General features: G+C 35.2%; 1 protein-coding gene across 1 annotated transcript; it reads right to left on the bottom strand.

The window, feature by feature from the left end:
• Positions 1-1,668: 1,668 nt before the first annotated feature.
• Positions 1,669-21,869, bottom strand: LOC115918662 (probable ATP-dependent RNA helicase DHX40). Its single transcript, XM_030986245.1, is given in 18 exon segments — positions 1,669-3,088; positions 5,705-5,873; positions 7,983-8,069; positions 8,992-9,159; positions 9,737-9,845; positions 10,382-10,499; positions 11,274-11,390; positions 11,393-11,430; positions 12,095-12,175; positions 12,969-13,079; positions 13,752-13,823; positions 14,740-14,826; positions 15,684-15,783; positions 16,446-16,644; positions 17,672-17,920; positions 18,699-18,817; positions 20,034-20,180; positions 21,671-21,869. Coding segments are annotated over 18 exon segments (2,232 nt in total). The 5' UTR covers positions 21,822-21,869; the 3' UTR covers positions 1,669-2,978.
• Positions 21,870-22,024: the final 155 nt, after the last annotated feature.

Here is a 22,024-nt window from a genome sequence, read left to right as displayed (position 1 = left end):
CAAATAGGATATTGTATGTAGTTTAAAACCTTACAGTGCCATTAACAGTGAAAAAACCCTAAATTTGTATTAAATGTGTAAGGTTTATCTGTAATTTTTCTAAGTTTGTATGAAGAAAAATAATAACAAATTGCTCTTGAAAAATGATGAAATTATATTTGTGGTACCTGCTTGTAAATACAGATATATATGACACAGTGAGGTTTAAAACAGGCTATGTTCATGATTTCAAAAGTTTTAACTACTACTCTGTAGGATGGTAACAAATTTGCCATCTTTTTTTTTTGATGTACCAATAAAAAAGTATATAAAATCAAATAGGTTTTGGTGTAAAACATGAGAAAGGTGCTGATGGCTTGCCAAAATCAATCAATTTGGAAATGAATATCAATGAATTTTGATAAGAAAAAACTAGTATGATCCAAAAAGAAATGATTGCAAGTTGGCAAATTAATGAGAAACATACAACTACCGTTCTGTCAACTTCTGTGCAAACTATGTAGATCAAGTAGATATTTATTTTTCTAGAAAAAAAGGGTTATCTTGTGTTCTGGTAATGCAATTGCAGAAAAGAAAAGCTGGCTATTTAATAAAGAGAAAGTTTTTTATTATCCTTTTTTCTATTAAATTGGTTGTTATTTGGACTACCAATATAAAGCAGTGACATTAATTAATAAAAAAAATGCTGAAAATCAAATTCATACCTGCCAACATTTGAAAATAAGAAATAGGAATTTTTAGCATGGTATGCCTTCAATACGCGGTAAATCTGTACCAAAAGCGATTATAAATTCGCTGCTCGATCATGCAGCCATTCAACACACGCAATACACGAACTGTCAAATTGCAGCACATGGTAAACAAGTTTAATTTGGCTCTGGCACAACAACAAATATATTTAAATTTTTTTTTTTTTTAAATATGAAATTTTGAAAACTAAATATTCTAAATAAAGGTCCCCAAAATCCAGAAAACCTGAATATACCAGATTATTCGGAAAGGTTGACAGGTATGCATATTCACTGAAAACAACAATACTTGCTGAAACAAGACCATCATTTTATATATTTCAACCAAAATTGTATGGCAGGAGTTATGAATTTAGTTTAAGTATCATAGGATTCTTTGGATATTTACTTTGTATCATTACCAGAGTTTAAGATTACCCTTAAATTAAGAAATCACATTTTTTGATTTAAATGGTAATTAAGTGACTGTATCTAATTGATATTTGAAAGTAATATGTGTATTTCTAATGCAACCATTGTCATAATCACTCACTTGTAAAGCACAACTTACTAAACCAACAATTGTATATTGAATCATGCTAAATGAGGTTTGAATTGGGCGTGGGGGGGGGGGGGTGGGGTCACCCCATTTGACCAAAGATCCACCAATCCACCGGCATAGCTGAATTTAGATATTCATATTTCATATTCATATTCATATTTATTTCATTTCCAACAGAAAGGTAAACAAAGATATTACATTTTTTTCCATACATAATTGAGGGGGCATTTAGCATCATTGCTAAGGGGGTGGGGGCATTTGTCTACCTTTTTACTCTGTGAGTCAGTATATGAGAAGGTGAGAGGGTTCTATTGTATTCTTTTCACTGACACTCACTTTTTTCCTCTGCCATTTCTTTCTTTCTTTCTACCTTTTTACTCATTTTATGTTTGCCATCTGTGTGCCTCAAGAGCTATGAAAGGCCCACCAGGACCAAAGTTTACTCTGTTTAATAATGGTTCGACCTTGGTTGAGAGACTGAATTTATTGGTATCGTGAATTGCTAGCTGCATGAACAAATGAACCCCCCCCCCCCCCAGTGAACCAATCCTACAATTGTTGGTCTCTGGGCCAGACCTTGGATCAATTGGGCTGTTGTCTAAAACTGTACATAAGATTATTGAGTGGCTGTATGCACATGTGCCTCTTTATAGTGAAATTCAGAATGTTGTTGTTTACTCTGTTTAAATATGTTTATGTATGGATTGTTGTGATTATGTTAAAATAAAAATAATAAAATCTACTTTGGCAGGAACAAAGCATTATAGGCATCATTCTTTTCTTTATTACAGATAATATACAGTACATGTATTAGAAACAAGTAAAACAAAAATGAACAAATGGTTAATAACACATTACTGTTTCAGATCCAGGATTGTTACACCAGTGGTGGGGCAAAAATGTATTAAAAAAAAATTCTTTTGACTGCATTTCGAGAGAAATGGCTTTATGTTCTTTTGAATACTTGCAGTTCATGATACAGATAGGTTGTTTGGGCGTATAATGTAAACAAATACATACTTGCTAGAAATCACAAACATCTGCCATGAAGCTCAACATAAAGTCTTTATCAATCCGACAAGGCTCCTTGCTCATACTATTTGCTTATCTCTCTTAACTTATTTCCGGATGAAAGAGATTAAGGTTGAGTTCTGGCCCTAAGGTGAAAAATAATCTGGGAGCATTTCACTCTTTTTTGCCTAATTGTGGAAGAGTATTGTAGAAGAAGAAAAAAAATCCTCAGAAAAGGATGGCTTTTCTTCTTGCCTACTTCAAGAACGACTATACACCCACAAATTAACATATATTAAGATCAATATCTTATTGGACCATGTTTGTACACAGTAAAGAAGCACAAAAACATACACACACACACACACACACATGCATACACACAAGATGGTACAAGTAAGTTCTACGCCTATAATATTCAGGGCGTTGTATAAATGTCATGTCCTGCATGGCCAAATTCTATCCTGTGAAGACATAGATTACTGCTATGTCAGGCAACTATCAATAAAACCTGACAAGCTTAGAGTAGTAGATACATGTATGTCAATGCATACTTAAATGTACAAATCTGTTTTGAGCTTTCCAAATCAGTGCCCATTCCCCCTCCCTCTCTACCTAAATATTCCACATTATCAATATAATAAATTAAAGTTACAAAAATGTGTGGGTTAAACATGTCAAGGTTTTAGCTTAGCACTCTTTCTCTCCAAGTACCTCTGTCTTGCGTCAGAAACAGAAGTGTCATTATTCCTGCGGATCACTTTGGCGGACTCGTCCACAGAGGGGTCTGTAATCAGAACAAATTAAACCACATCAGATGAATTGAATTTATTCACCACTTTCATAAAACATACAAAGGCAAAGAATACAATACTTTTTTGCAAACATAGATAAACCACTAAAATGGAAAATACACTTAAGGAAATTACGAAGTGGTTGGATCATCAAAAAAGTTACAAAAACTTATAAGTAGATGATCCTAAAAATGTACAAAAAAAAACAAACAAACAAACAAACAAACAAAAAGGGGACAAAGAAAATACAATACTACAATGGTAATTACACACATAAAAATTGCGTTTGTCAAATTCAAATTTGCTGTATCAGGTGAAGTTTTAAATGATGCTTAAAACTGTTTAAAGATGCACACTGTTTAAGTTTAGGGGGTAGTTTGTTCCAAATAGTGGGTCCTTGGCATAAAAAGATACTATTTGAAAATGAAGAATGACCATATATTACACGAGTGTCTGCTGAAGTCCTGGTATTATATCTATGAATATCGTTATTGCTCTGAAATATATTACAAAAAATTTCTGGTAATAGGTTATGATAATATGAATACATAAAAACACAGATGCAGATCTTAATCTTGGGTTTGGTGAAAATGGGGCACTGAAACACATTTATCTGTTGCTTACAAAGTCTGTGATAACTCGGGATTGGCCCCGAAGGGCCCCAACAATTGTTCTCAAAGAAAATTAAATATTTGCCAATGGGTCATATCACAGTTAAAGCATGATCTACATAATGGCAATAAATTTTATTGTCCATGAGCACTCATGTAGTTCATCAATTCTTAGATAACTCTGATAACAGAAAACTTCAAATATAACATTCTGTTAAAAAAAAAGGTGCTGAGTGAAAAATGATAATGATTAAAGATAAAGACCAGTTATGGTCATGCGATTGCGTTGTGAAAGAAACGTTGTGGAATCTATCAGAAAAGGTTGATCATCTAGCATACAAGTATTGGTGTGTACTGCAAGGTTCTGGGATCATCAAAATGATAAGAAATTTGGCCCAGTCTTTGTAAAGTTAAAAGCATTGTTCACAGAAAGATGTATATGGGACTATGCACACGTGCGCGACACATGTGTTTATCTCTTACACGCCAATAGATAAATTAATTAACCAAATATATCAATTAGTAGGCAGTTTCCAGGCAAAATTTTTATCATCATGTATTAGTCAAAACATTCTTTCACATGATTGGTAATAAGAGCTTCCATTTCATTTTTTGAAATTGGGGCGTTTCCATTACTGGCCTTTACCTTTAAAATGTAAATAATAACACTGATGATGATAATGAATATGAGACCAATATATTGCAACAAAGTTGATTATAATGACAAGAACAATAATAATATTAATGTTTACAGAACAACGATGCATAAATACCAATGACATTATGCATATGAAAAGTAAATTATCAGAGAGATGAAGATGATGCTTTTAGGATGTGAGGTGCATAGTCTAAATCACTACAATTGAATTGGGAGAGGACTTCTGCCCCTGGCTGAAATATATCCAAATCCACTGAAAACTACTGAGAAATCCTGAATAAGACATTGTGAGGTGACCCCGCTTGGGAACACACACTGTGGTTGGGTACCGGTGCCATTGAATGCAGGATACGATTGGGCTGGAGTATACTGAGCAGCAGAACAATCAACAGGAATGAATCCACACGTCATAGGGGGATAGAGATACCGTTCACCTCATCAAATATTGATGCATACCTGCCCAACCCTTTCAAAGTAAGTATTAGGACGGCCTCAAGGCGAATGGTATACAGTGAATCTGATACTTAAGAAAAAGAGCGGAATCTAGGGTTCGTAAGATGGGTAAGATTAGTTTGAAAGCCACAAGATAAGACTTATTCCTCTAAAACAGGGATCGTTGGCAGCTTTGTTCTTGTAGTATACTAACTGACATTGCAATCAACAGAAATAAGCTAGAAGGGAAGAGATAGAAATACTTGTACGCATCATCAAATATTCTATCTCTGAAATCATCAACATTGCTGTCAAGAAGGAGATTGACGTCTCAACTACTAAAGGCCTCAGGCTTGGATACAGAGGGTAGGGACGTCAATAGCTCAAGTTACCCCCAGTAATAATAAGATAAATGTGAATGGTGGAGAAAAAAGCATAAGCTTATAGCACCATGATGTTAAGGGAATTAACACTTGCCATTGTGTTACAGGAGGACTGAAAGAGAAAGGAAAACAGAAAGAGCCATAGAGAGACAGAGAGGGTGAGGCAAAGAGCAAGAGAGAGAGAGAGAGAGAGAGAGAATGGGGAGGAGAGGGAGAGGGAGAGAGAGGGATAAAAAGAGAGAGTGAGAGAAAAGAGAGAGAGAGAGAGAGAGAGAGAGAGAGAGGGGGGAGGCAGAGAATGAGAATATAAGATAGAGACATACAGAGCAAAAAAGTGTGGAAGCAACAGAAAGAGCAAGAGAGAAAGAGATTTGGAGGGAGGGAGGGAGAGGGAGAGAGCAAGCGATTGGAAGAAATAGGCAAGATATATAAATCTCACAATATGAACACAGTGAGGTCAAAACAGTACATGAAATATTTTTCTTCCTTGAGAACATAGCTCAAAAATAATTAAGACAGGATTACCTTTATGCTTCTTTTTCTTCTCGCTACTCCCGCTTTCTTTCTTCCCCTCCCTGTCGTCGGAATCTTCGGTTTCAGTCTTGTCAATAGATGGCGCCAGACAGCCGCTCAAAGCATACGCATCTAGCTCATGAAGTCTGGGCAGAAGGTTCTTAATCCATTCATATTTCACCTGTCACAGAAAGAAATCAGTAAAATGGGATAAAGCCTTTGAACTGATATGGCAATAAAGTAGTTGGAGTACTTGACTGGAGATATCTTTTACGAAGGGCATGGGTTCAAAGGCACTTCTTTTTAGGATAAAAACAAGATATTAATTAACTGTCAGTATGGCAGGACATTCATGTGAACATGCATTTATTGATTTGATTAACACACTATTGAATAATATTAACAGTCTGTTATAACCACTCATTTGGTATATCTCTAGATTTATCAAAAGCAATCAACCTTATAGACCACAAAATACTTTAATATCATTTCATCCTACCAAGGGATGCAGTGTGGGAATGGTTTCACAGTTATTTACTTGATCAACGTAACTATACTTTGTTTAATGATTATAATTCTCTTTATTCTAAGGCCCGGTATGGAGTCCCTAAGGGCTTTACCTTTACCATTTATTTAGTAATCTTATTTCATATAAAATATTTTATATATTTAATTCCATATAGTTGAATAAAGTGAAATTAATTGGACTGAACAGTTAGAGATGTTGTGCAGTATTGAAGTACTAGAAGTTGACCATCAATAAAATCATCTCGAGAGCATAATGTTACAAGATTGATTGGATTTCTTTATACAGTATCAGTATGCGAGCTACTGAAGATATGAAAGAAGTGAGTTTGAATGTATTGCCAAGCACACACTGTAGTCAAATCTGTTAAAGGCATCGTTTAACAATGTTAAATCTGGGTGCATGGCCCTACGTGTTATCAGTGTCTGTGATATGGTGTAATATTAAAGCCCTAAAAAAATTGTGCTTCAAAATGATTATGAAGTGCCTCAAAAAAGTAAAAATCTTTGAGTGACTGGTTTTACCATACCGGTACTCATTTTCCTTATAGACTTATAGACTTTAGTGTTATAAAAACAGTTGGAAAACAGCTTTTTTAAATTTTGATTTCCAGTGATAATCTGACAGGCATCGGCTTATAAAAGTCATGGAATTCCTGACTGACCCAAAGGTTTATAATTATGATTGCAGCATAAGCTAAATCCAGGATTTCGTTTAGAATCTGAGGCAAAGATACCCAATCCCTTTAACAAAATTTACATTCCTCTTGCGCTTATTACCCCGCCCTCTCACTACACGATTGATTGGCTTTTCTATAAATAGTATCAGTATGCAATCTACTGTAGATATGAAAGAAGTGAGTTTGAATGAAAAGCCACGCTGTACTCAAATCTGTTAACAAAACAGGATTGGGATTTCTGAATGTGGAACTGATCTCGGGGAGAATGAATTACTTCATAGAATAGGGACAGAGAGTTGTGGCACTCCATGGTCGCCAACGTCTCAGGATATGGCACATAGAGAAGAAGCTACGAAATTGGTAAATGGCTACCATCTTTAAAAATGCTAATCTCTGCAAATATTTTGCATTTTGATAGAATTACAGGGGCATTCAGATTTCAACTCTCAAAAATGCATATGGATTTATACTTCTCCACAGAAACCTTAAAAACTACTTTCCTTCATGGTTGGCTATGCTAATTTATACAAATTGTTGTGAATTAAGTGGTCACTAGGACCTATATTGGTATGAATATTCCATTTCTCAAAAATACTTTGTATATGTATGTATTCATAGGTGTCATGACAATATCTACATTTTCTCCACAGAACACAATAATTCAAAGGTATTCTTTATGGTTAATTGTGCAAACTCATGTGAATTTTATAGATTGAGCTGGTATAAGGGCCTAAAATTACCACTCTCTCCACATCATTGACATAATGTTGTATTTCTTTTATTAGGTAGAATATTATATTTCAAGTGAAATGAAACAAAGATTGTCAATTTGGGGTGAGGCGTCATGAGCACATTTCTTGCTGCTTCAAGCATGACTATGGTTGATACTAGGGTATCAGTAGAGTGAACAAGAGTTACTCTTTGCCATGAAATAGATTTCATGGCCACATTAATTATGTATTTTTAAAACTACCAAAGTTGGGTCTACATTTTGTTTTATATGCACTGTATTGTGACATGGAACTACTCCTCATACAAACAAATACTTTTTGGTGATTGTACACTTTAAAAGAATGGTTCCATACCGGGCAGACTGTCCTCATGAAGACTTTAGATGTAAGCATGACCTCATTGTAGATCACCCAGTCCAGTTCCTCGTCTCTTCCAAACAACTAGAATAAAAACATACATGTACATTAATAATTTGGATGAATACAGGTATGCCTCAATTTTATGCATACTATAATACAGAGATTAATTCAAGATAAATTACTTCTATCCCAAGCAACTTGAAAGTGAAGACAACCAAAGACCCCAATTCATCCTGGGTGGTTTGATTTTCAGTGATTCTGCTTGTAAAGCAAAAAATGTGTGATTAAATATTTGTTCAAATGAGCAGGTGAAACATTTATTACATAAAATGACTGCATATGATACACTTACAACTAATACAGAGATTAATTCAAGAAAAATTACTTCTATCCCAAGCAACTTGAAAGTAAAGACAGCCAAAGACCCCAATTCATTCTGGGTGGTTTGATTTTCTGTGATTCTGCTTGTGAAGTGACATATATTTACCTTTAAAGTGACTACATATGACACATTTTTTTTTGTAACAATTCAGTACAACGATGATTCTTTGTGATGAGACACAACTTTAAAGACTACATACGATACATTTTTTTGTAACAATTACAATGATGATTTTTTTTGTGATGAAACTCTTTTCTAGAGATGAATTGTGGTCTTCTAGACTACAAGGGAAGATTTGTAAAACCTTCTCCAAAGTTTTCACACTTAATGACGACAAATTAATAAATAATTAGGATTATAGTACACAACGCCCAGAAGAAAGTATCTCTCTCTCTCAGTCTCAACACTGAAATCAAATTTAAAAACATGAACATTTTTTAGTCGTAACCCATTCCATGAAATCCTCACAGGCATCCTTACTGTCCTTTGGTAAGGCATTAAACATCATAACCAGGTCTCTTAGAGAGGACCTTAAGCCGTCGGTCCTCTGGTTGCTTACTAACAAGCATTTATGCTTTCTTAGCATTCAGGTAAAATAACCACCACTACTACATTACTTACACAAGATGAAGGGTGAAGGAAGACCCCTATGCTATGGCCTTCCATGGTGCGATAGCCATGCCCCGTCGTAGCCTTCCGAGCCACCTTACCAAAGAACCCGGCACAGAGGGCTCTCCTCAGACAATCGCTGGTCGAACCAGAGTCATGCTCCTCTGGAAAATCAGGATTCTGCAAAAGAAAAAAAGAAGATGAAAGACAGTGGAGTATGTTATAATCATATTAACAAAAGCTGAATAATTCTGTATAAAACAATAGGAAAAAATGTTATTGTACTGTAGTTGAGCCATTGAAAAGGAAATATTTGTAAGCAATCGAAGAAGACTAAACCTGCATAAAAGTTGGCTTGGGTAGAAACAGACTATCAGAGAAACATATTAAAGAAAGTTCCAGAAAAATCATAAAAATAATTGTGTTATAATTTTGTGAAGATTAAGATCATTAATGATATGGGAATTTCCTATTCCCAACGCAGTCGTTATATTTGATTGCATACATTTAGAACTCAGTCTCTTATCCGTTTCACACAAAAATTACTCATTGAAAATCTATGAATTTCTAACCTTTTCTCAGTGGAATATGCATATTTTCTTTCTTTTTTCTTCTCAAAGGACATAATATTCCCAATAATTCCTCATAGACCCAAACTTCTATAAGTGTAATATCATAATGGGAAAATGGGCAATTTTGAATGAAAAAAAACCCTCCAAAACCTGTTTATCATTCTTCAAAAATGAGCCGCACTGACCTTCATCTGTTGTTCCAGGATGGTCTCAAGCTGTTTGTGTACACTCATAGCCGTCTTGACCCCTCTCCAATGTATGCTATGCTTCTTGCACCATCTTGACGGAGAGTCACTGTTAAAAACACAACAAGTCACATGACAAAAAGGAAAAGGTGGTGAGTCACGAATGCCATTTTACTTTGAGCAGATAGGAGGACTAACCTCAAAGTCACTGACAAAAGAAAAAAAATATATAGATGATGCCTCAGAAAGTTTTTTTTTTCTTCATTTTTCAGTAGGCTTATATATACAGTCAAACCTGTCTACAGCAACTGCCCAAGGGATACACAAAAAGTGGTCTTTTTAAACAGGTTTCTTTAGTACATGTTTCGATGAGAAACCATTTTCAAGGGAAACAAAACATGTGCTTGTTGTAGACAGGTGGTCACTAAAGCAGGTTTGACTGTAATAACATATTGCATGCTTCATGTAGTATTGTCTAAAGAAATAATATATTTATGATGAAAAATAAATACATGCATGCATAGCTCATAACCTATTAGTATTCCCATTCCACTTTTCATTTTTTTTTAAATTTTTATTTGGGAATTTTCTGTAATTGTTTAGGACTGTAAAAAGTAGTAAAGAGAAAGAGAAATACTATAATACCTTTCACTGCACTTTTGAAAGATGGCTAACAGAGTAGTGAAATCATTAGAGCCTCCTCCCTTATCGGCTAGCTTCTGATGTGCTTTGTTTGCTTCGGCCTGCTTATCGGTATCACCCCCTGAAAATTGAAATTAAAAAATGAAATTAAGCATTTCAGAAAAAAAAATTCACTGGGCAAAAGTTTACGAATCAGTTTACAAAACAGAAATAATCATAATCATAGACAATTACAGTCATGGTACAATCTAATCATAACACCTTTAGTTATGTAAGTTACACAAAATCCATTTTGTACAATGAGAATGCTGACAGAGCGAGAGAGTAAAGATTTCATGATTGTGAGATTTATTTGTCACAAGAAGGATATAGATTCAAGTTTCATTTATTTCACTATAATATACAATATAAAATACAAAACATAAGAAGCAAATGATTGAAAACTGTTAAGTATACATATAATTAGAAGAAAAAAAAAACCTAATAATTTACATAGAGAGTATTAATAACTTAGTCTAAAAACAAGAAACAAATGACTGAGAAAATGAGAAAATTAAAAAAAGAGAAATAAATGAGTGGGGATCAAGATTAGAGATCATTGGGAGATTTTGACTATTCGACCCCATTATTGCAGGAGTTATACTGGAATTTCTTGCATTTACAACACAACTGAGTGAAAGAGGACGTGGGGTGCAGAGAATGTGGATGGAGAGACGGGAGTGAATGGGGGGGGGGGGGGATCGGTCAAGATTAAAGGGAGAGAGGATTGGAAGACCATAGAAAAATAACAAGATTAACAGAATACTGTTTACGTGTATTACAACTCTCCCCCAAAATCTTATTCATATCTATATCGTTTAGTATTTCTACCTATCTATGCCTCACATTCTCTCACCAGGTCTAATGAAGACATTCTCCACAGATAGCATGGAAGCAATAGGCAACACGGCTTCAGAACAACCTAGTGCTCCTGAATAGATCACAGCCCTAGCCAGAGACAGAGGAAGGGGTACTCCACTAACAGATGACCAAGACTGGTGATATTCCCTTTTCTACAATTCACAGTTAAATAAGGAGAAGAAGGAGGGAAAATACTGATTATTATACTGGGAACAGTATTGTTAATTGTCATCACATATTCTATGATTTACACATCATTTTGTTCATTCAATATATCATGCACTTGCAGTATTCAATGTATATGTTATTACTATAAATCAAATATATCAAGCATAATTTTGGTATAGCTACACGAATCTTCCTCAATAAATTCCTAAATACATTACAGCCCTAGCCAGTTACAGACAGGGGACTTCACTAACCGATTCCTCACATTGGTTACGTTTTCTTTTCATAAAGTCCAAAGCAAAATGAAGAGAATTTGTTCTTATTTTTTTGTAATGAGCAATACATTATTTATAGTTGACACATTGATAGTTATCTAAATACATATCGATATGTGTATATTATTCACATTTTCTGTATATTGTTCATTCATAGACAGACAACAAATAATTAAGATATTGCATTTCTGATTGTATATACAACTTTTCTCTATATACACAAAAAGTTTAGCACATTTGACATAAAACGCAAGGATATGTATTAAGCTCAGTAAGCTCAGTCTTTCAGAGTATAGCATCATATCATATTATGTTACCAGTTTTACCACATCAGGCAATGTTGACTTTATTGTTGAAAAATGTATAAACTTACTTGTCAATAGCACCATAATAGTGAAGTTGGCGTAGAGCTTCAAGAAGCATTCTCTCTTCAGGCTGATCTACAAAGGGGAACCTGAAAAATATCACACCAAACCTTCTGTAAGAATCATTTTTCAAAACGATCTACAAACCTATGCTTGTAATGATACAAACTACAAAGTGTGTATCAGTTGTTGCATTATAGTTCTGTTATAAATGTGCATCATCATTACTGTCATTACCATCCTATATCCTCCTTTTCCCTTTTCCTCCTCCTTATCATCCTCCTCCCCCCCCCTTTTTTTGTTGATTGGTTTTAAGGCAATTCAGTAAAAAATGACTATTTTTGCCTTTATCCTCATTATCGTCATTAATTATATAATCAGCATACTTTTTATCATTACCACTATCGTTATCATCACTATCACAAACATCATTATTATCGTCATCATCATCATGACTATAATCACCGTCATCATCATTATCATCATTATCATCATCATCTTCATCATCATCATCATCTTCATCATCACCTTCATCATCATCATCTTCATCATCATCATCATCATCATCATCATCACCACCACCATCATCATCATCATCATCATCATCATCATCTTCATCATCACCTTCATCATCATCATCATCATCATCATCATCTTCATCATCATCATCATCATCATCATCATCATCACCACCACCATCATCATCATCATCATCATCATCATCATCTTCATCATCACCTTCATCATCATCATCATCATCATCTTCATCATCATCATCATCTTCATCATCACCTTCATCATCATCATCATCATCATCATCATCATCATCATCATCTTCATCATCATCAGCATAAATAATGACTATTAGGAATGTCTACTCACTTGAGAATATTGTGTATTCCCATACACTTGAGGTTGAGCACCACATTGGTCAGACTGCTTCTCTGTACCTCTGGTATCATGTCTTCGGTCATACAGTTCTCATAGAAACCTCTGTAGAAGTATTATACATGTATTATGTTAAAGCCTGTCTGCACTAGTTTGGCCAGAATGGATTAGACCTCCCAGCGTGGTCACTGACAGGTGGTTATCTCATCAAATCAGCTCTCAATTAACATAAGAAAAAGAGGATTATGGGGGACCAACAGGTACCAATTAGGCATTGTTTGCTATATAGAGGGCGCAAGTAGTGCAGTGGGGCTTAAAGGAGGCGATGTAATAGTTCAGTAGCTACCGCTAGAAACAGAACATCTAATGTTCAAATTCAAGTGGTGTCTTGTGGTCTTTATTATTAGACAGTACACATGATTCTCAATCTGAGGAGGCAGGATGATAGACCTGTGATTAGCGCAGCGATCTTTGACCAACTTAAATCATGAACATATATTTTTCTACTTCATACCGAATAAACTTCAAGTGCTCTTAACTATGATGTCTGCTTTCTCTTTAAATGTTTTAAATTTGTCCCTTGACACCTTTCAAATTGATAATGAATCATTCTTTCCTCGGTCTCGTTACCAAGAAATCATTTTTCTATAAATTTGACCTGAGGCAACTTTATCAACATTTCATAATTGACGAAGCTTTTCATTTTCCATCAATACAACACCAACATTTAGTGTCTTATCTACAGTACTCAAAACTGCCATGAATATTTAATCTTACTTGCTGTAGATTCTGTAACATCTGCCTGGTGCGGTACGTCCAGCTCTCCCTGCTCTCTGTATGGCTTCAGCTCTAAGGATAAATAAAATTTTAACCACAAAAGGTTATATCATGAAACCAGAAAGTCTTGCGAATTAGAGCCGACAGCCTTTTCAGTGGCCTGAAATGTTCGTGCCATGTTTAACAACTTTCTGCAGCACCAGAAAGAAGCTGTCAGATCTCTGATTAGACACCTGTTATGGCGATTATTGCCAGATGTTGATTTATTTGAGGGTTTGATTAAATCAAATCTCTTGACCATATCTAATCAGTTAAATTTGGATGAGCATTTGAGTGCATGCATTAGTATGAGTCAATTTGCTTGTTCAATATACATTATTGTGCTGGCATTCAATCCACTGTATAACTAAATACTTTTATAGCATTTATATTTTGTGAATCTGGACTCCTCCCTCATGAAAATATCATGCATGTGAAGGTTTATGGTTTTACAGTACGCCTCAGTTCACACAGCTAGACACCACTGTGACTGCATTAATGCCCAAATAAATTTCTTTTCAGAGTCTTGTAACTCTTTCCTACTAGATGATCTTTATTATAGATTTCTAAAATTCCAGTAAGAGATAGGAATACAAATTATAATGTAGTACATGTTATTCAAACAAATTTGTAATTTGATATTGTTTTATACAATACAATGAAGTAGATCTCTCATGATGAGCATATATTCTTCTCTTGATTATCATAACTGTAATATGACAATCAGTACTGTCCTTGTACAATAAGCATTATAGTAAATGTGCATCATGGTTTCGGAACCAAGTTGATGGGCTAGCACCCTTTAGTACAGCATTGATTCTCATTATCAAAAATTCTCACATAGGACTTAAAACTACATGTCTCCTTGATAATAAACAAAAGTTGAGCTTCAAAAACTCAAAAACTAAAACAAACAATCACACAAATAAACATTGGTTTTGAATCTCACCTTGAAATAGGAACAACTTGCAGAGCGTCAAGTCCTGTCCGATGATTATATGACATCTGCTTCACAAAACCACTGTCAACAACATATCTAAAAAAGAAAATGGATTCAGATAAACAGATTGACTTAAAGAGACATAATGGCTAAGTGGTAGAGCAGTGGTCTTATAACCAGAAGTTCCAGTGTTCAAAACGAAGTCGATGTGCTAGTAAGTGTCCTTTGATAAGGCATTAACAGTAATACTCAATTAGCCAAGTCAATTGGATATTAATGCCAAAGGTCTCTTGGCTGCTTATCTACAAGCATGTACTTAGATGTTGCTTGTAAGTATCAGCTTGCATGGTGATGTAGATATACAATAGGCTTGCAGATCAATCCTCCCTCTCTCTCACATGGTGCATCCGCAAGCCTACTGTATAAGCATGTACTTGCTTTCTAAGCAGTCATGTCAAATAAATATAATTGAAAAAATCAAGAAAATGTGTCCAGGATGTACAACTGTAAAAAGTCATGGCAAAACAAAACGTCATCATCATCAATCGTCATCAATTAAAGGGATTGGGTAACTTTGTGTCAGATTCTCAAACAAAATCCTGGATTTAGCTCATACTGCTATGATAATTATAAACCTTTAGGTAAGACAGAAACCCCATGACTTTTATAAGCCGATCGCCTGTCTGATTATCAAGATATTTATGATTGAAAATCAAAATTTAAAAATTTGTTTTCCAAACGGTTTTCATAACACTACAGTCTATTGGGAAGAATGAGTATGGCAGAACTGGTCACTCAAAGATTTCTTACTTTTTTGAGGCACTTTATGATCATTTTGAAGCGCAATTTTGTTAGGGCTTCAATATTATACCATATCACAGACACTGATAACACGTAGGGCCATGAATCTCAGAATTAACATTGTTAAATGATGCCTTTAATCAAATACGTACATGATACCATCGATGGTGAGAGATGTCCCAGCGATGTTGGTAGCTACAACACATTTCCTAACTCCAGCCTCAGCAGGAGCAAATATCCTCTGCTGTAATTCTAAAGATAGAATAAAATAGGAGAATACTTAGGAAAATTGGCTTTCACACCTTCTATCAAAGATATTAAAGCCCCACTGCACTACTTATAGGCACTTGCGCCCTCTATACAGCCAACAATGCCTTTTTTTAGAATATTTACGCCTTTAATTTACAGGCTTTAATAGGTCCATTTATATAGCGCAGCTCCTATAAGAATATACTCTACTGTGCTTGATACACAAGGTATCATATTTATTACCCTGCTGTCATTATAAGGTGCTAAACCAGTCAAGGAATTTCTTCCCACTGGCCGGGTACCCATTTATTTCACCTGGGTTGAGAGTGGCAAATGTAGATTAACGTCTTGCCAAAGGACATTGTGGCAGGACTCCAACCGCAAACCATGTGATCCACGACACCTCTACATTCATGTTTACAAATCTGACAAGTAACTTTTTGTCTAATAATATATTAATAATATATGATATCCACAATAAATTTTTAGTGCCCAATTAAAGAGAGAAGCTACTCAGGAAAAAAACATTAATTTATGGTATTGTTGTACATGCCAAAACAAAAATATATAGTTTTTAAATTGTCACAAGACAATCTTGTATTTACTACAGCAAATTTAGAAAAAGTGGTTGTGAACAACAATAAAAAATTGTCATCGCCACATACCAGTTGGCATGGATCCATAAACAGGGAGTACCATCAAGGCCTTGACAGAACGGTCTCTGACATCATGACGATAGTCGACCCGCTCTGACTTCTGGAACAGCTTGTCGCAGCACTGTTCAATCTCGGCCTGGCCAGTAAGAAAGACCAAAATGTCTCCCTGCTTCTGTTCCAAGTGGATCTCCATCACTGTGTCTACAACCTGGGTATCAAAATGTAAGTGATTAGAAACGTAAATAAATGTTGAATCCAAAATAGGTTAAAACAACAAAAACATGGATGATTTAGTGTTATACATGTACACTGTCAAAGTTTCACGATGTCACATATAATTTAAAAAAAATCAGTCTTCAACACATGCATTATTTACAACTTTGAGATATGAATATTTCAATTTGCAGATGTTCTGTGATTGAATTGTGCAAAAATAATAATTCAACAAACTGCTTTAAAACACACTATGGCAAAGTTTCAGGGATAAAGATCACTTCTTTTTTCATAAAATTCAATTTCACCTCATTCATTCTTTGTTTTCTGAGCGCATTTCATGGACATAATAGAACAATAGGTTTGTTTTTAATGCTTTGCTTTACATAAAACTTAAGAATCATGCTTTTGTTACACCCCCCCCCCCCCCCCCCCCCCCCCCCCCCCGCCTCCCCTATGAAGATTTGTTGCCAGATAATTTCCAATGTAGACAAAAGTGTAAAATACATAATGGTGATAGTATAGATTACAATGGGGAAAAAAAGCCTTGCCCATAGCCCTATTTCCCATTGGTCCTCAATCACATTTTTCAGAAACCTAACCCCAACCCTTATAGGACATAAAGCAGGACAAATGCAGGACCTATGGAAGGTAAGACGATGTACCCTCGCACAAGAATGTGCTCTAATACTAAGAACATTACAAATTCAATTCAAATTTTATTGATTTAAATTGATTTAAATTGATTTTTATTTTTTATTTGTACATTGGATAACAAATTTCAAAATTGTAGTGTAAGAGTAAATATGACAATAACTAGGAATGACAAAAATTAAGGTACTACTGCATGTTTCTTCTGGAATATTATACAGGGATGAAAATAAATTCTATTACTCGTAATACTTTTTACAATTTTCATTTTTTCCTGATAGTAAGACAATATACAATGTGTTTTATGATTACCAACTCCTCCCCACGAGATGACCTCAACAACTCCACCCTATTTCAAATCAGTCACTCACTTTAGATACATAGTTGACTGTGATGTTCTTGCCCATATCCTTCTCCTCGATCAGACTGCAGTATATATCCTTTACAGGGTGCAACCTTCCGGGGATCTCAAATATGGGACAACCGCCCAAGAAGTCAGAGAACTTGCCCTGATCCAGGGTGGCTGACATCACCACCACCTTGAGGCGGTGTTGCCGTTTGGAAGATTTCAGTTCCTTATCAGAGAGAAAGAGTTGCTTCACAAGGCCAAACAAGATGTCCTGCATGCACGGTACAAAGGTGATAACAAAAAATGATTGATAAATTACAGATCAAATTTTTAGCATGACAACAGAATGTATTAAAGCCCCACTGCACTACTTGTAGCTACTTGCGCCCTCTATGTAGCTAACAATGCCTAGGTGGTGACCATTTGTCCCCCGATCCCCTTTTTCTTATGTTAATTGAGAGCTGATTTGATGAGATAACCACCTGTCAGTGACCAAGCAGGGAAGTCTAATCCCTCCTGGCCAAACTAGTGCTGATAGGCTTTAAAGGCTTTCAGATGGAATAAAAATGCAAATATAGGAAGGCTATGAATGATCAATATCCAATTTAAAAAATGTTACTAACATTGAGGATTTTTTTCTTAAATGAACATATATATTGAAGAGTTTCTCAGACAACTATATATCATGGTCTCAATGAACTGGTAAGAAGAATGAGAACGTGAGTGGTTTAACTGGGTCCATTTCTCAATAGACTTAAAATTTCAAGAAAATCATTAACTATATAATGAGCATGCTATATATGACAAGGAAGTATATATTCAATACAGTCAAGAATTTTAAACCTAATTAGTAGCAGGCACTGCAAATATGCATACTGAATAACCTTAATTTCAATCATATACATGATTTTAGGACTTCAAACATAGAATTTCAAATATGAATAATGAAGATAACAAAGTATATACATTGAACTGTAGAATACAAAGTTGGCCTACAGATAAACAAGTCTGAGTATCTGTATGGGAATTTAACAGAAAAGAAATCTTACTGTATCTAAACTCCTTTCATGTGCCTCATCCAGAACAATGACACTGTATTGACTGAGCTCCCTGTCTCGGAGGAACTCCCTCAGGAGACACCCATCTGTCATGTACTTGATTGCCGTCTCTAAAAGGTGGAGAAAGGATCACCATTTAAGTTTCACACAGCAATCATCAATCATTACATACATGTAAGCATTTCTAATAGTCTCTGGCCATTTTGAATAAGAGAAGGTAACACTATTCAATATCCACTCATTAAAATCCCTTATGCCCAAAAGGATGTATACAAATAGCCATTCTTCCTGAAGAACATGTCGAGCTTGGAGTGCATGCAGTTAATCAGTTATGGCTCTATCTGTGGAAAGCTTCAGGGTCACAATCTAGCATGCGCTACCATGCCTTTCCTAAGTTAGCAACATGCAGAGTAGGCTACTGCCCTGGCAGCCCTGCTAATTAAAACTTCAGAAGGTTCAGGACATATTGCCAACCAACTTAGACTTAACAGCTAATAGTATGAAAGAAAATGTTTATAATGATAATAATAATAATAATGATATAATAATAATACGAAGAAGAAGAGGAGGAGGAGATGAGGAGAAGAAGAAAAAAAAGAACAAGAAAAACAAGAACACAGACAAGAAGAACAAAAACAACATGAATAAGAAGAAAAACAACAACAACAACAGCAAGACAAAATTGAAGAACAAAAACTTGAAGAAGAAAAGCAATTAAAAAAAGAAGGAGGAGAAGAAGAAGATGAAGAAAAAGAAGAATAAGAACAAGAATCCTACTAATGATAGTTATGATAATAAGAATAACAACAACAAGAATAATAATAACTAACATTGATAATAATAATTTCTTTATTGAAAAAGATCCTAATCTGACTACATACTTTACAGCTAATATTATAAAAGAAAAGATTTATAATGATAATAATAATAATAATGATAATAATAATAATAACAATGATATAATATGAAGATGAAGAAGAGGAGGAGGAGGAGGAGAAGAAGAAAAAGAAGAACAAGAACATGGACAAGAAGAATAAGAAAAAGAACAAGAAGATGAAAAAGAAGAACAACAACAGCAAGACGAAAGTGAAGAACAAAAATGTGAAAAAGAAAAGCAATTTTAAAAAAAAGGAGGAGAAGAAGAAGAAGATGAAGAAAGAGAATAATAGGAACAACTGAACAAGAATCCTACTAATAATAGTTATAATAATAAAAATAACAACAACAAGAACGATAATAATATTGATAATAATAATAATTTCTTTAATGAAAAAGATCCTAATCAGACTACATAGGAATTACTCTCTCTGTAAACTTTTGTCCTACCATCTGATGTACAGTCATCAAAACGGACTTGGTATCCAACCTTGCCTCCAACGTTGCATCTCATCTCATCAGCAACCCTTGATGCAACAGACGTGGCTGCCACACGCCTTGGCTGAGTCACCCCGATCATCCCATGCTTGTGGAAACCTTAACAAAATGAAAGTGCCATTTTTACGAAGATTGACAATGACAGCTAGAGTATAAAGAAGTAAAATAAAAATAACCTAGGCATTACCAAGCCCAAGGGCAAGCATTGATAACTCCATTAAAGGCGTTACAGCCTACACTGGCATTAGCCTTTAACTTGTTGCTATTAAAAGTTTACTGAGCCATTATTTTAGGAATTTAGATTTTACTTTTTTTTAGGCAAAATAGGCTAAACAAATTTAGTCTTTTTCTCTCTTTTCTTGCCATCACTTCAGATTCATATGTCAAGTTTTTGAATGAAAAATACAATAATGAAAATATAATTTGGGACTTTTGAGTAAGATATAGCTTGGAAAAGCTGCTTCAGGGATTAGTCTACCTCATGAAGTATAATATTAAACTTATGTTTCCCTTTTTTCAGGGACACCCTGTAAAAATCAATACGCATTAGCATTGACTCTCTTAGACCGAAAGCTTCAGTCTCTATAATCGTCGGTTGTTCCACTGAGACTACGTCTGGCTCCACTAGACCTCCGGTTATAGAGACAGAACGATCGCCTATGCCAGCCTATGTTGAACTTATTCCGCTAGATTTTAGCCGCTAGGCCCCTCCCACAAACTTGCCACGGCCGTATTGTTATGCCCCCAAAATCCCCCAAAATGTCATTTTACCTCGTTCATTTCCAATTTTAAATTAGGTCTAGGCTATAATACATCGGTTCCACTTACTAACTTCATTGATATAATCCGTTTAATGGTCCCTTTTAAGGAAATTATCGGTCAAAATCGACATCCATGTTGAAAATCTTGCAAGCCGTGTTAAACTCTCGCTGCCGTCAATCTCATCCTTTCTAGTCTACGCCGAAGGCAAAATGATTATGAAGGAAAAACTGTGATAACGCCATTACGAACGTGTAGATGGCGCACAGTTTTTCCTTCATAATCATTTTGCCTTCGGCGTAGACTAGAAGGGATGAGATTGACGGCAGCGAGAGTTAAACACGGCTTGCAAGATTTTCAACATGGATGTCGATTTTGACCGATAATTTCCTTAAAAGGGACCATTAAACGGATTATATCAATGAAGTTAGTAAGTGGAACCGATGTATTATAGCCTAGACCTAATTTAAAATTGGAAATGAACGAGGTAAAATGACATTTTGGGGGATTTTGGGGGCATAACAATACGGCCGTGGCAAGTTTGTGGGAGGGGCCTAGCGGCTAATATCTAGCGGAATAAGTTCAACATAGGCTGGCATAGGCGATCGTTCTGTCTCTATAACCGGAGGTCTAGTGGAGCCAGACGTAGTCTCAGTGGAACAACCGACGATTATAGAGACTGAAGCTTTCGGTCTATGACTCTCTATGCTTTGCTGGAGTGGTAAAAATATAGTCTAGTGAAATTACTACAGCTACATCAATCATAGCGTATGGGACAATGACATAAAACTAAAAAATGATTCATGTTCAATAATATCACTAAAACTTACCAGCTTCATATAAAAATTGAGGAAGTTGTGTAGTTTTGCCACTTCCAGTTTCTCCTATTATGACTAAAGCTCTAGAATCTTGGATGGATTTCAGTATGTCATCTTTGAAACCATGAATAGGCAACAACTCTCGACCCATGGAAGCTGCCATTTTGATTAGTTTGTTCGTTGATCACCGGTACCGGCTTAACTTTTCTCCACTGAGTTATTGTGTACAGCCGTCCATGGAAACGAGCGGATGTATATTTTAATTGAAGCTCATTTGCATGCGTAATTGATTAATAATCACTTATATCATCTTGAAGTAATATTCACTAAATTGACTCTTTTAAGTGTTCATTCTGTCTTTTACTT

The sequence above is a fragment of the Strongylocentrotus purpuratus genome, unplaced genomic scaffold (assembly GCF_000002235.5).
Source record: "Strongylocentrotus purpuratus isolate Spur 01 unplaced genomic scaffold, Spur_5.0 spur5_contig_837, whole genome shotgun sequence".
Taxonomy (NCBI): domain Eukaryota; kingdom Metazoa; phylum Echinodermata; class Echinoidea; order Camarodonta; family Strongylocentrotidae; genus Strongylocentrotus; species Strongylocentrotus purpuratus.
This window is presented reverse-complemented; position numbering and strand designations above follow the sequence as displayed.